General features: G+C 36.0%; 2 protein-coding genes across 3 annotated transcripts; both read right to left on the reverse strand.

Annotated features, from left to right (window-relative positions):
• Positions 1–205: 205 nt before the first annotated feature.
• Positions 206–4,587, reverse strand: LOC142522292 (uncharacterized). Of its 2 annotated transcripts, XR_012814439.1 has the most exons (3): positions 2,790–4,585; positions 930–1,114; positions 206–596 (listed from the first exon to the last, which is right to left on the reverse strand). XR_012814439.1 is itself a non-coding variant. In XM_075625574.1 (1 exon), exon 1 carries the CDS (start codon positions 4,514–4,516, stop codon positions 2,786–2,788), a length of 1,731 nt encoding a protein of 576 aa, XP_075481689.1. In that variant the 5' UTR covers positions 4,517–4,587. The 2 variants fall into 2 exon arrangements, 1 of the variants encoding a protein (XP_075481689.1); XM_075625574.1 differs by lacking the exons at positions 206–596; positions 930–1,114 and having other exon boundaries at positions 2,786–4,587.
• Positions 4,588–5,900: 1,313 nt separating this feature from the next.
• LOC142522931 (polygalacturonase-1 non-catalytic subunit beta-like) lies at positions 5,901–8,271 on the reverse strand. The gene is made up of 2 exons (XM_075626526.1): positions 8,135–8,271; positions 5,901–7,994 (listed from the first exon to the last, which is right to left on the reverse strand). The coding sequence occupies exons 1-2, from the start codon at positions 8,177–8,179 to the stop codon at positions 6,171–6,173; spliced, it is 1,869 nt and encodes a 622-aa protein (XP_075482641.1). The 5' UTR covers positions 8,180–8,271; the 3' UTR covers positions 5,901–6,170.
• Between the last annotated feature and the right edge of the window lie 6,677 nt (positions 8,272–14,948).

A 14,948-nucleotide genomic window follows, 5' to 3' on the forward strand; every position in this document is an offset into this window, starting at 1 on the left:
CCTTGTCAACACTACCGATATTCATAATAAAAAATAATATTCTTAGCATAAAAATTAATATTTTTTCATGGATGACCTAAATAAAAGATTTGTCTCACAAAATACGACTCGTTAGACCATCTCACACAAGTTTTTGCTTTTTTTATATAAAATTGTAAGATTAAGTCTATTAAGTGAGCAAATTGTATCGATATCTCTTGTTTAAAAAAAATTAAAGAAAAAAAGAAGGAAAATCCTTTGCATAAAACAACTTGCAAATTATGTAAACGTGCTTTAGTTTTTTCAACACACAAATTAAACATACTTGTTTTTTTAAAAAAATATATAAATATATATTAATCTATTAATATTTCTGGAGTATTTAGTTATTTAGTTTTATCAATATTTCATTTTGAAAAATACTCATCTCTGATGGGTATTTTTTAAAATATTGATTTGAGTCTAAATAACATATTATCATAATAATTTACAGGAGTTTTATGCATTTTAGACTCTCACATGATACCTCCTAGTGCAATCAGCCCTCTTTTGGTTTGATGGTAGAAGCAGCGATAGATTCTAGCATCCCAATCCAACATCCCATTGTATATTCCTATCTGTTAAAAAACCATAACAAAACAAAACAAAACAAAGTAAAAGAATAAGACATAATTTTTTAAAAAATGTCCAACATATAACCACGTGTTACCATTTTTAGCCTCATCCGAGGGGGTGTTGATTATAGAAAAAGGAAACCAACGTACCAAACAAATAAAAAAAAGCTTGCTATCTCCTCTATCGTCACACAGTAAATCAAGAAAACTAATAAAAGCAGGAAACATAGCCTACATGTCCTTTTAATGGTGGCCCTTCAACAGGCCACACAAGTTACACAGGTAATATTTCTCTTATATGCTACAAAAGTTTAACACTCATTCATAGTAACGAACCAGCAACTTTAACCGGAAGGTGGAAGATCAAACACGGAGATTTAGAATTGAATTTTCCTCAGTTTCATCTGAACTGCAAGAGCCTGACTCCAGATTTTTTCAGCCGAGCCCTCCAACCAAGTGAGCACTTGGAATGAGCTCATCCGTGAGTAAGGGGCAAATGATTTCGTCCTCTCAGTTAGTCCCTGGAAACAGAGAACAAAGTTCAGATTTGATTTCTGCATTCCAAAAAAAGCATGGATCCTTGTGGTGCATGAATTTGGAGTCTACCCCCGTCACTAAGTTGCTCAACAAGGGGATAAACCATGAGCAGATGTGTGTTTACTTCAACGGGATACTTTTTAATTTAAACAAAACACTAAAGTATAGCATTTTCTTATAGCGAAGCGACAATACTAAGAGGTCATAAGATAGGTCTGACATCAAAGTGTCAATTCTAGAGCTCAAGGATGAGATCCTGAAGATGCAGGACAAAACGCATTTGAACAGTTCGGAAGCTTAAAAGACAAGTATTTAGAGCAATCTTGGTTTTGTACAACTGTTCTTGACCGATTAAGAATCTAAAAAAATCTTTCTACAACAATATCTGAACTTTCTGAAAAGCCAAGGATGACCGCAGGAACTAGTAGAAAGCATGCATCTGTGGTCAATTACACATGAAAAACCATCAATCAAAATCTATGAATAACTCATGAAAAACAAGTTGAAAGAAACCAAAATAACAAATCGAAGGAAACAGAGGAGATAAATCTCTCTAGACAAACATCTGGAACTCGGACAGACATAATAAGCTTAATCTTTCCAATTTTTACAGGTTTATGGCTACATGGATGTTAAGCACCATAAGAAGTCCAAGTTATATATCTGAGGAAAACAAAAGTATATTCTCGTAACAAGGACAAATATACGGCTGTAACTTTTGTGTATCTAGTCTCATTGTTTGATATAGGCATCCACTCTCATGTGAAATAAACAACTGCAAAAGAATCTCCAAAATGGAGCTATCTCGCTATCTTATTCGGATAAGGCACCAAAATCCAGGAAAGCTGCCTAATGCCAGGTTTAATTTCTAAAACCAATCTTTCGTTCCTGAAACCATCATTTCATTCTTAATCATTTTACCAAAAATCTACTTTTCACAAAGTCCTTATATTTAACTAATATTTTCTCAATTCCCAAAACAAGTTAATACAAAAACATTTTTAATGACTATATAAAATTTTAAAATACTTCACTCTAGTCCATCCACGAAAACATCAATTCAAATAGTATTTAATAATATCTACCTAAATACTCCTACGTGATTTGATACAAACAATAAAAATTATCTCATCGGAAAATAAAACCAAACCCATCTTTTAATTTCCAAAATCATTTCTCTAACATATTTTCCAAAATATAAAAATCAAAACCAAACGTTGCCTGGTTTTTTCCCATAAGTAGATGGTAAATTTACTCCTTGTTATGTCCCCAAATTTGACCACTTATTTTGAAGAGACCACAGAATATTTAAATTGAAATTTAAGCAAAGGCCTTAAACTAAACACCAGTCTGATATGAAATTTTATCGTTCAGTGTCCCGAAAGAACTACGTCATTAAAAACTATCCAAAATGCCAACATCTGTCACACCAACTCCCAATCACTCACATTTGCTAAAATGGTCTAGAACTACTGCCTAGAAATGAAACCCCCCTCCCATATCAATGGCTGCTCGTCTGAATTTAAATTACCAAAGACTAATCCCATGAGGCCGTAACGAGATCCTCGACTAGTTTCCAACAAAATATTTGAAAGTTTAACATATATATAGCATTAATTAAAAAGATGGTTCATACTCAACCAAGATCAGAATTTTTACCAGTATTTGATCAGGCCATCCCAGCCACAGGTTGCCACTTTACTTTGCTCCAGGGGATGCCACTCAGAACCAATACAAACTCCATCATGGCACTTGAGAGTTCTAAATACTTTACAACTCTTCCAATCCCAAAACCAGCACCGCCCTTCGCCATCTCCTGACATTACAAATCTCCCATCCGGTGAAAAGTTGACCTGACAAGCATAGCCAGCAACTATGTGACCCGCAAACCTCTTCTTTTTATTCAGCTGGAACCTCTCCCTGGTACTGTATATAAGTATCTGATTATCCAAACTCTGACAAGCAAGCCAGTTTTTATTTGGATGCAGAGAAATAGCAGGCATCGAGTGCATGTGCGGCTCACTAATATACTTGATAACCACCGGAATCCCAAACTCCCATACCCGCAGCGATTTATCATCACTTGAAGTCACAAACCTTCTATTATCATCCACAAAAGTTATTGTATTTACAGCCCCTAAATGTTGATCATACTCCTGTGTGATCTGCCCTGAATTTATATCCCACTGTACAATCTTCTTATCACTCATCCCTGCCAGAAGTATGTTCTGCTTATCGTCATCCGGGTTAAGCCTCACAACGTAGGGAATCTTCCCAGTCGAAAAAGTGGATATCACTTGTCCAGTCTCTGTATCCCAATACTTTATATTCTTATCATAACCAGCAGACAGAAACTTTGTCCCATCATTAGTAAAGTAAATATCCCTCACGGCCTTGTTGTGCCCCATGTAGGTTCTCATGCATTTCCCCGAATTAAACACGTCCCATATCTTCACCTTTGTATCCATTCCAGCGGACAGTATCAAATGACCATGCCTGGGGAAAAATCTGATGGCCGAAACCCCCTTAGTATGACCACTCCAAGTGTGAACCAATTTCTTGGGTATATAACAATGATCATTACTGGCCTTCGCGTCCTTAGGCGGCGCAATCCAAGACCTCCCCTGATAATCTTTCTCCTCTTTTCCATGAAACGTACTCTTATCAAGGTGAGACTCCCCTTTCTCCCTCTCAACCCCTTCCTTCTCAGCTTTCTTCTTCGCATGCTCCTCCGCGTACTTCTTCTGCTCCTCCGTCAACTCACCTTGCACCCACTCCTTCTTCCCCGACCACGGGCTCTTCCTATTATTCATCAACCAAGTCTCACTCGCGGGATTCTCCACCTCCACCGCATCAACCACTTGGTCATTCTCCTCCATCATCTCTTTCTTCTTCTCAAGCTTCCGCTTCTTCTGCTCGTGTTGCGGAATATTATAAACAGTAATCCCATCGTTCTTCTCAAAACCCACAACATCACCAACGTACCTATTCTCAGAGGGATCAGCAGCGTACCCGAATTTATAGTAAGTGTTGTACTGCTCATCGAACACAAACGACTCAATAGACGCGTTCTCCACAAATCCCAGCTTGTGGTTGCGGAGACCTTGGGCGAGACCGTCTTTGGCATAGGGGTGCGCGGGGCCGACGATGGGGGTCCATAGCTGGTCGTAGGTGGGGTTGAAGGAGACAACGTGCTGGGTCGGGTCGAGGGGTTTGTGGACCTGCGAGTGGGCTTGGCCGGAGACGGTGAGAGAGAGCATGGTGTCGTCGACATTCGGGGCTGCGGATTTCGAAGGAAGGGGGATCCGGGTCGGGGAGGAATCCGGGTCGGAGCTCCCGTGGGTCGGGGAGCCTTCCTCGGCGTACGAAGATAGCAGGAGATCCATGTCTGTGTGGTCTAGGGTTTGGTCGCAGAGTAGAGAAGGAAAAGACTAGAGATCTGAATAATACAGTTGATCCTGATTTTACCCAATTATTTGGGTTAATTTAATAATAAATCAATAATTTAATTGGCCGTATATCAGATTTAAAAAATCAGGAAAATTATGTTTTAATAATATGTCAAAATCTGATACTTTCAAAATTATACAGTACGCATTGTGTGCTTTCTTAACTATCTCTAATCTCCAAACAGACGGCGCAAAAGTTAAAGGTAAAAACTTGTGTCAGATAATCTCACAGATCGTATGTTGTGAGACGAGTATCTTATTTGGATCATCAATGAAAAAATATTATTTTTTATGCTAAAAGTATTATTTTTTTTTATGAATATCGATAGGGTTACTCGTCTCACAGATAAAAATTCATGAGATCATCTCAGAAGAGACCTACTTAAAACTAAAACACAACATTGTCAGTTACGTAGTAATTGTAATATTCACGCTTAATGCATGAAAGAGATATCATAGTCAATACATAATCTGTAATGTTTATACAATTGTAATATTAAAAGATCAAATCAAAATAATTCGACGGGTTATATAGCATTTTTTGTTCAATGGATACAAAACACCCATGCTTTAGCGCTTGGTGCAACAGCCCCTATAACATTATGCACCAAGCCCCTGTGACATTAAGATCCGAACGAAACAATTATATAACAATCAAGATATAATCAATTTAATGAAAGATTTTTCGAAGTTTTCCACTTCCCACGATGAATGAAGGCATCGTACGAGTGCTTTAGGCGGTAACAACATAGAGCAAGTAGACACATTCGTTCTTGTTACACTCACGTTATAAAAAATGTGTCGGACTAAAACGTGCATCGCCCCGCCACGGGCTTTCGGTTGTTTGTTCCGAAAGTGTTTGAGAGAGTAAATAACAAAAGGAAAGAGGAGGGATTGGTCCAACAACAGCTGGAAAATGGCGTCGTCTTCCCACCCACATTAAAGCAAACACAGAGACTATATAATATTTGGATAATGAGGACCACCAAACTATTGCCATTACATGTGAGCATTCATCGTTTTTATGCTCTGATGATTCATTCCATTTCACCCTTTTGTTGGCTCCTCTCATCCTAGCTCCGTTTCTCACTTTTGCATTTATGATCTTTATCAGTAGAACAGTATTCTCAACTGTCATTTTGCATCATTTTGGGTTGCTCGTGAGTGAGTGATAGATTCATACCAACGGCGTCGTGCCAATCTCGAAATTTAGCATTCGCCCACCAGGTGAAAAGTGAGAGTCGTTGGATCATGTGGGTATATGTCATATTTTACGAAGAGTTCATACCAAGTGTTACCGGAATCCAAGGATTCCGTAGTGGATGAATCGGATGATTTACAAAAAGACCTTTCTTCCATATGCTAAGGTGGAAAACCTCCATAGAGTTAAAATTGACACGGGAAATGTACACACACAAAAGTTTAGTGACACAAGAATTTGACTTTCCAAGTATAAACAGTTGAATGTGATAAAAGTAAACTTGGAAGGTGATGATAATATGAATAAATAGAGTTAAATTGAAAGGTCAAACCAGTGGTTTACCCTTTGTGTAACACAACTGGATGAACCAAAACTAAGTAAAAAATAATCTCAATCTGCGACTGCCCAAGTCATGTCGTTCTCAAAGATCCAGTGGCAAACCTCGATCTTTCCTGGACCTGAACCTAAAGAAATGAAGGCTCCATGGCCAGGGCTCCAAGAAGACGTATCGATATGGCATATGGCGACACCGTGATTTATGGTTGCCTTCGACTTGGAGTCGAGAATGTCGGCTTCGTAGATTCGAACTTTCGGGACCGAGTGACAATAGTAGAGCGAGTAGGGAAACAAGCTCTGGTGGCAAGACACCGATTTAGTGACTTTCCCTGAGTTGATTCCGCTTACCTTCCCGATCATGATGTCGCCTTTCGACCCTTTAGTGTTCTCCGTGGTCCGAACCATGATGTTACGCCCCAGCATGGATGTTGCGAAGTCCATCATATCTTCGATTGAGGTCACACAACGCTTTGTCTCCCCCGGGCTAGGTGGTCTCTCGCACTCGCTCAATGAATCTGTCAACATTTTTGACATGGTAGAGTTGTCATCTTCGGCGTGGAAAATCTTTTTCAATTCGTCGACTTTGGACGTCGAGAAGGGTAATTTCGACACGATCACTCGCGGTAAAAACGACCTCTTAGGCATTTTGTCACGGATATCAGGCATAGGCATCACATTGCCACTTTTCAACATCTTCTCCCGGAAAAATTTGCCTGGCTCCACCACCCATTTGTTAACCTTTTCGCCCGTGGCTGCCAAAGAGGCCCCCATAGCCGAGCTTTCGTTCGACAGCCCTGTAAAGGTGACACCCTTTTTCGCGTAATCTTTGAAAGTGTTGTTCAGTCCATAAATCTTGAAGTCGACTGCTTGGCCTACAGCACCATTGCCATAGCCGCTGAATTTATCTGTCCCCTCATTGAAGGATTTCCCGTAGTTCTCAAAATCCACCTTCGCGGCATTGGAATTCTTGCCGTATGATTGGAAATTGTCGTCTCCCACGTTGGATTGGTCTCTGTAATTCTTGAAACTTTCAGTTGCTGCATTCCCTTGAGTGCCGTAATTCTTGAAAGTATTTTCAGGTACATTGGTATCTGTCCCATAGGAAGTGAATGTGTCATTTGCGGCATTCCCATTCTCGCCATAGTTGGTGAAAGTCGAGCCCATTACATTGGAATCCTTTCCGTAGCTGGCGAAATCATTGGCGGCGCCGTTGCCGCTTTTGCCGTAGCTGGTGAATTTCTGGTCGCCAGAATTGGCTTCATCGGTGTATGCGGTGAAGGATTGCTTCCGGCCATTGCTGTCGTCTGAATACGAAGTGAAACGGAGATTTGGCACGTTCACCTGATTGTTGTAGTTACTGAAATCCCCTGCCCCTCCGGTTGCGGCGGTGCCGTAGGTGTTGAAGCTCTGGTCAACCACATTGGCATCCGTGGCGTAGCTGGAGAATTTATCTCCATGGCCGGTGGAGTCGCGGCTGTAGCGGCGGAACGAGTCCACCGGGAGATTGTCCCCGTCGGAATAGTTCTTGAAAGAATCCACCCCGCCGAGCCGGCCGTCCCCATAGTTGGTGAAGTTCTTGTTCAGGTACACGGCGAAATTCGCATTTCTGTCGTGCTTCTCGAGACTCGGCGACAAATCGGAGAAACAGAAGAGGTTAGCTTTGCTGCAGAAATCGGGAAGTTGAAAAGATAACGCCCGCTGATCGGCGAGCCTCGAGAAACCTGCAAACTCCACCGCGGATAACGGCGAAGCTTTGTCGAGCAAGAACGCCGGCATCGGCAAATCGGTGGATATCTCCTTCTTCCAGTAACGGATCAAATACCCCTTCGGCGTAAACGGGTTCTCGCCGGAATCATCTCCTGAGCCGGAGAATACCACCTGCATTAACATCATCACCATTAAAACACACACATACAATCAATTACAGAACAAATTCAAATTCACAATCACGCATGAACAAAAATCATCCAAGATAACAAACTTTATCACAAAAGATTACAGATTTATTGAGAACTCACGTAGAAAATCGTTGCAGAGAAGAAGAGCAAGAATCTGGAGTGCATTTTGGTAGTGAGAGAAAGAGGGAGTGAAAATGGCGTGGGTTGGTTCTTGTTGAACTGTGGTGGGAACTGGGAAGAAATGTAATGGAAGAAGGTGGGCGAAATTAAAAAATTAAAATTTAAAAATATTTGAAATTTAAAAAATTTATTTATATGTAAAAAGATAATTTTTTCCTGATCATGCTAATGGGGCCAAGAAGAAAGGGCCTTAGGCACCACTTAATATAAACTTTGTTTTTTATGTTGGTACAGAAATTAATTATTTTATGTTTTATATTTAGTTTTTTATGTAGAAAATTTAGAGATTATGTGAAAATTTTAAAAAAAATTATAAGTAGAATAGTTATACAAGGAGGATAATTTTATTATTTTATAAAAGCAAAAACTTGTGTGAGACTGTCTTACGAGTCGTATTTTGTGAGACAGATATCTTATTTGTGTCATCCATGAAAAAGTATTACTTTTTATGATAAGAGTATTACTTTTTATTGTGAATATCGGTAGAGTTGATCCGTTTCACAGATAAAGATTTGTGAGACCGTCTCACAAGAGACCTACTCTTTTATAAATTATGATATTTTATAATAGTTTTGAGGATTTCTGATGATATAGTTATTTTGTTATTGTATCAAGATACAATAACAAATTAATGTTAAAATTAATTATGTTATGTTTATCTTTCTATTGATATCAAAACTTTCATGAGATTATCCTGCAAATCAATTTTCTGAGATAGATATTCTATCTGACCCAACCATAAAAATTTATTATTTTTAGTTCCAAAAATATTTATTTTCATTCTATATATATACCGGATGGGCCCGTTTCACGAATATAAATATTTGATATCGCATTATTACAGACCTACTCTCCAATTTATTATCTCATATTAAAACTAAAAGTAGATCTCTAGATCTATATGTATGAGACGGATCGACTTGGTCCATACATGCGGTGAAAATTAATATTTTTGATATAAAAGTTATAAATTTTCAATCAAATCAACATATAATATACAATATATTTTTGACATAAAAATAATATTTTTCAATCAAATTAACATATATCACATAATATTTATCAATAACATAACTAATAAAAATGAAACTTTAAATATTTAGATAGAATATTACTCTTAATAAAAAATATTATGTTTAAATAAATATATAAACTATATAAGTATTTAACACCTGCAAAGGGGGATTAGGTTAGATATTATTGACCATTAGAAGACCAATATTTATGACAGTTCAGATACAGAAAAAACAGTTTGTTTCTAGTTTTGAAGGAAAACTTCAACAACAAAAAAAATTACTAAAATTACAAAAAAAAAAAAAAACAATAAAAATAAACTGAAAAGAAATAGAACTAAATTTATTTGTTTTTCTTAATGACATATATGGTATAAGTTTACCCATGGGAAGAGGGCAGGGCCTGGTGTTGGAGTCAAGGATTCGCGGACCGGTGAGTGCAGGAAACGCGTAGAACGACACGTGAAGGGCAATAATTGGCTAAACATCGTGGGGCCTAAAAATGGGATTCGAACGCGGTTTGGTTTTTTGACCTTTTTTCCCAACCAATGCGGCCCTTTGTCTTATGCCCGCGAAGCTTTGTGTCATATTTATTGCGTACTCTCTTTTTTTAGTACACAAATCCCTCTGCGTCATGCCAAGCTACGCATTCCCCGTGACCCTCTGTTAAATGGTCTCTGCTTCTTTCGGGGATTGTCTCTATCTATTTATTACATTTAGTTTTATTAGATATGCTTTTTTTTTTCCTTCTCAAAAAAGATCGATGGAGTGATTGGTATACCGCGATGGTGATACTCAGTTGCTCGTGTCGGAAAAGACTCGAGCGCCGAAACATTCGGATAGGAAGTATTGTGGTCCGAACCTCCCCGACTTTTGAACTTTTAATGAAACGACTGAGTAAAGAGTTTGTGTTATTCTTATGTATTATATATCATAAGCATCATAATGTACCAGGAATTATAATATCAATGCTCAATATCATTATTCGGAAAGAAAATCTAAGCATCCGGTGTCGTATCGATCTCAAATTCACAAGATGCAACCTCATACTCCAATAACGTTGATTAATATTTCTAAATATACTTGAAAAATAACCATATCAACGGTTTAAGTAATATTTAGTTAGGGTAACTGTTCTATCACTGAAATGTGATTCATAATATACATGCTTTTTAGTTTTCATACATGTTTTTTTCAGTGAAAAAATGGTCTCATCAACTGGTGACTTAAAAGGGCTAGAGATTACATTAGATTTGCAGGGATTAGAGAAGAGTTTACTTTTACATAAGATAATTTTTTTCAATATGGTGACTAGTCCTCTCAATTCTTATAAATACCCAAATATAGTTCATTGTTTGATTCATTAACATATTAATTCCGTTAGCACCATTCTACGGATCACATTTTCTCGTTTCTCTCTTTCTCCTTAAGCCAAGATGTGATTTGAGCGTCGGAGAGGTCACGTCGGAAAAATTCTTTAACACCCCCTAACTATTGTTCATCTATACCGATTAAAAGCGTTCCATCAGTTCCGGCTCAAACATTGTAAGTTCGAAGACCATGCTGATCATATCGGACCTAGAAAAAATTACGGTATCATCATATATATATAAAGTAATATTCATGCGTTTTAGTTCGGGGAAGTTGGTGAAAAATCCTCAATCAAAACATTTCTTTGAGTTCACTCCCTACCCACAAAATTGTGGTACTATGTCATACAAAATGTGGTACATTTCATGTGGAAATGTGGTACACTTCATGTGTAAATGTGGTATTAAAAAAATATACAGGGACTGAAGACAAAAAAAATCGACGGATGAAAACTGAAATGTCTAACTTCCCGGTTTAGTTTTCATAAAAAATGGTCTCGTCAACTGATGGCTAAAAGGACCAGAGATTCCACCGGTAGGACATGTGGTGTGCAATAATTTGGTTTTTTTTCCTTTTTTTTCTTTTGCACATTTTTAAACTTTGTTCCTTTTTTTCTGTTTGCACATTATGAATCAGATGTTCATAATTTAACGCGTGATTAGGTCCATAATTTGTAGTTTTGTTATTGGACATGAATCAGAATGTTTATATATATATATATATTGTGTGTGTGTGTGTGTGTTTGTCCTTGAAGTTTGACCACTCTTTAAGTTTTTGTTTTCAAATTGTAATTATATATTTAACCGACATGACATATATTTAGAATTTTTTTAAAAAAATTGAAATTTATTTATTAATTACTGATCCCATCATGGGACAAAATTATAATTCCGACAATAATTTTATTTTTGGGTATTTTACATTAAATACACATTCCAATATTTCAGATATGAATGTACATATATTTTAGGTTGTGATCAATCAAGAATTCTATTATTGTTGCTCGATTTTAGAAGATCAAATATTGTTTGACACGCATGGATAGAGATTTTTAAACGCAAATTTCAGCCCTCGAACAATTTGATCATAGCAATTATTTGTATACACCAATTATTTTTAAAAAAATGTATAGAATTTTCCAAGCAATATATTGAATTTTCTAAATGATTATGGTACACCAATTATTTAAGTATACACACTCTTTTCCTGTTATCGCTGTCCTTAAATTATCAAGTGTTTTTCAGGCTTGGCAGGTTGTTTCGGGCAGTAATATCCGAGTGAGCTGTCTTGTGTCCTAAATGGTGATTCCACAGGTCAAAGATTCATACCATGTGTATAATTTTTAGAATATCAAATTGTTGAGTATAATAATTCTTTTTAATAGGAAAAGATATCGATATATAGTGTTTTAATTGTTGTATGATTTAAAATATTTGAGATGTACAATTATCACCAGTTATAAATTTTGGTAAATTGCAAACATTATGTCTTACAATAATCATCAGAGTCAATGTCACGAGTTCGATTCTCATTGATTGCAATGAATATAATCATTGGAAGCAAAATTGATTGGGTTCAATGATTGTTTATGGTGGGTGAACCAATCGAAACATAGTGCTTGAGCTATTGTACAGTTTAAAATATTTAAGTTGTACTATTATCACCAGCTATAATTTTTAGTAAAACTTCAATTACTAACCTTGAGCAAATTATATGATATTTTGTGTCAAAGCTAGAATCAAGATTCATGCAAGTGCGACTACAAAATAGGCTCTTCTAACAACCATTTTGAGCTCGTTCTCTTTATTACATCAAGTTAATATAGAAATATATTAAAATCTCTAATAAAGTGTTTCAAACATTCGGTTTGAACATGATGGAGATCGCTTGATCATATTGTTAAGAGAGCGATTGAGACGTGAACAACAGACACATTAGTTTATGTACGTTTAAAAGTTTTGGGATTACATTTTTACCATATGATACACTTTTGTTAAAACAACAAACATTTGATCATATAAATCGACCTGAACGTACATCTACGTATTATATTCCCACATATATCCGCATATTTCCATACAGTATGCATTAATTTGTCCAATATAAATTAAACTATTTTCAAATCAAAACCTCAAAGATTCACCTTCTGAATATTTCAACCATCTAATGAATTCACAGACCGATTGAATATTATTGTTTTTTGGTATATGAAACAATTCATTTTTCCAATAAAAAATATTATTATTTAAAAAAAAACACTGGTCAGTTGCCGCAGCGATCTGTACTAAAGAAATTACTCACTCATTTATTACCTGAACAACCATATTAAATGACATTCACTTTCGAGTTAAAAAGTGACATTCAATTTCAATTTCCCATTGCGATAAATCTTGACCACACGTTTCGCACAAATTTTTTGACCAAACCAATATTTATTTATATTTCATTTTACTTATATTATAAGAGGAATATTACTCCTCCACCCAATTATATATGACAAAAACTATATGATAAAAATTCATCTGAGACGATCTCAAAAATCATATTTTGTGAGACAAATCTCTTATTTGGGTTATCTATTGAAAAAATATTATTTTTCATGCTAAGAATATTACTTTTTATTTTGAATATCGGTAGGGGTTGACACGTCTCACAGATAAAAATTCGTGAGATCGTCTCACAAAAGACCTACTCATTATATATACATCATATATTTTTTTTATTTTTCTCAAATATATAGATATACATCATATTTAGTCATTTCACTTCCACGTTTTTCCTAATATACTCATATTTAATTGGAGGTATTGTCAATAACTAATTCTTTTTTTATTGGTGGAGATTAATGTTATAACCGAGTCTTGAAATTGAGACATCGTTCTAAATTTAGGAGATTGGTGTCAGATGAGCTACAATTCATCGACTTGTAATTAAATAATTGTTAGAAAGATAACAAACTATGTATTTAAAGACTGTTAAACAAGGGTAAAAATGGAAGTTAATTGTATAATTGATATTACCAAATAATTTTTTAAATAACATGAAAAAAGATGCATACCTATATAATTTCATTGCATGTTCTCTCTTCTCATTATACATTTTCAAGAATCCCGGTTGAATTATTTGCACATGGAAAAGCCAGCTGGACTCTATATCACCTCTCTAGCAGACATTCCCAATCTCTAATACTGTAAGATTGCCGTAACATATATAATTTAACCCCCTTATGGGTTCCACCGGACCAAAACGGTTTTGGTCCGAACCGGTTAGGAACCGGTTCCGGTTCCTAATTGAAAAACTTGGAACCAATCCAAACCAAGACCGGTTCGGCTTCGAATAAACCGGTTCCGGTTCGGTTTAAACCGGTTCCGAACTTTAATTTATTATATTTTACTATATAATTAAAATTAGTAATATTAATGGATAATTTTTTATTTAGTATTTTGATTGCAAATAATTGTGATTACATAAAAAAAATATAACAGAATAACTTAAACATTTATTTTTATAATTGAACATCTAAAATTCATCACGATTTATTAAAATATATTTGGAATATTCTGGATCTTCGTCGGAACTTGAGCTTTGGAATTCGTCGATCGCGCCAGAGGTCCTATTCTTTTTTTCTGCTGCAAACCAATCTTGTAGGCACGTTAGCATGGAAAGTGTTTCTGGCTTTAAATTAGTTCTTTGGTCACCAATGATCCTTCCACATACTGAAAATGCTGATTCGGAAGCAACACTTGAACTTTGAATGGGTAGGACATCTCTTGCAATTGCAGATAACACTGGATAAAGTTTAGAATTTACTTTCCACCAATCAAGAACATCGAAATTATCCGTAGTCTCAATATATTGACTTAGATAAATTTGGATCTCATTGTAATTGGTTGTTGTCACCGATTTTCCTTTGAACTTTTGTCGTTTCAAACTTTGAAAGAAGTTCAGTGCTCCACTTTTGCTCTTATATGTCGGCATCTCCTCCGGCTGCGCACTCGGTTCATCACATTGTTCACTAGCATACAAATCAAACAATTCTTGGAGAGAATGCATGATTGACTTCTTTTGATCGTCAACATTCTTCTTAAGAAATTTAGCATAATATTCAAAAAACACGTCTAATCCTCCTTGATTTTGAGTATGATCAAGTAATGTTGCTAAACCATGCACAATTGGGATAGTTTCCCAATATTTTAAAAATTTGTTTTCCATATTTGAAACAAAATCACGCATAACAGAATCATCGCGATATTCAATAAATTTATAAAACATATTGAAAAGCAAAGGTAGAAGCATGGTTGAAGTAGGGTAGTTAATGCCAGAAAATTTTTCGGTTGCTTCTTTAAAAATTTCTAACAAAGAAACACATT

Source organism: Primulina tabacum, chromosome 13 (genome assembly GCF_025594145.1).
Source record: "Primulina tabacum isolate GXHZ01 chromosome 13, ASM2559414v2, whole genome shotgun sequence".
NCBI classification, from domain to species: domain Eukaryota; kingdom Viridiplantae; phylum Streptophyta; class Magnoliopsida; order Lamiales; family Gesneriaceae; genus Primulina; species Primulina tabacum.

What these genes read in the sequence shown, in the direction of transcription:
- LOC142522931 (XM_075626526.1), bottom strand. Translation starts at nt 8,179, where the DNA reads ATGCACTCCAGATTCTTGCTCTTCTTCTCTGCAACGATTTTCTAC. An exon ending in TCTCTGCAACGATTTTCTAC is followed by an intron (nt 7,995 to 8,134) that starts GTGAGTTCTCAA and finishes ATGTTAATGCAG; the next exon opens with GTGGTATTCTCCGGCTCAGG.
- LOC142522292 (XM_075625574.1), bottom strand. Translation starts at nt 4,516, where the DNA reads ATGGATCTCCTGCTATCTTCGTACGCCGAGGAAGGCTCCCCGACCCAC.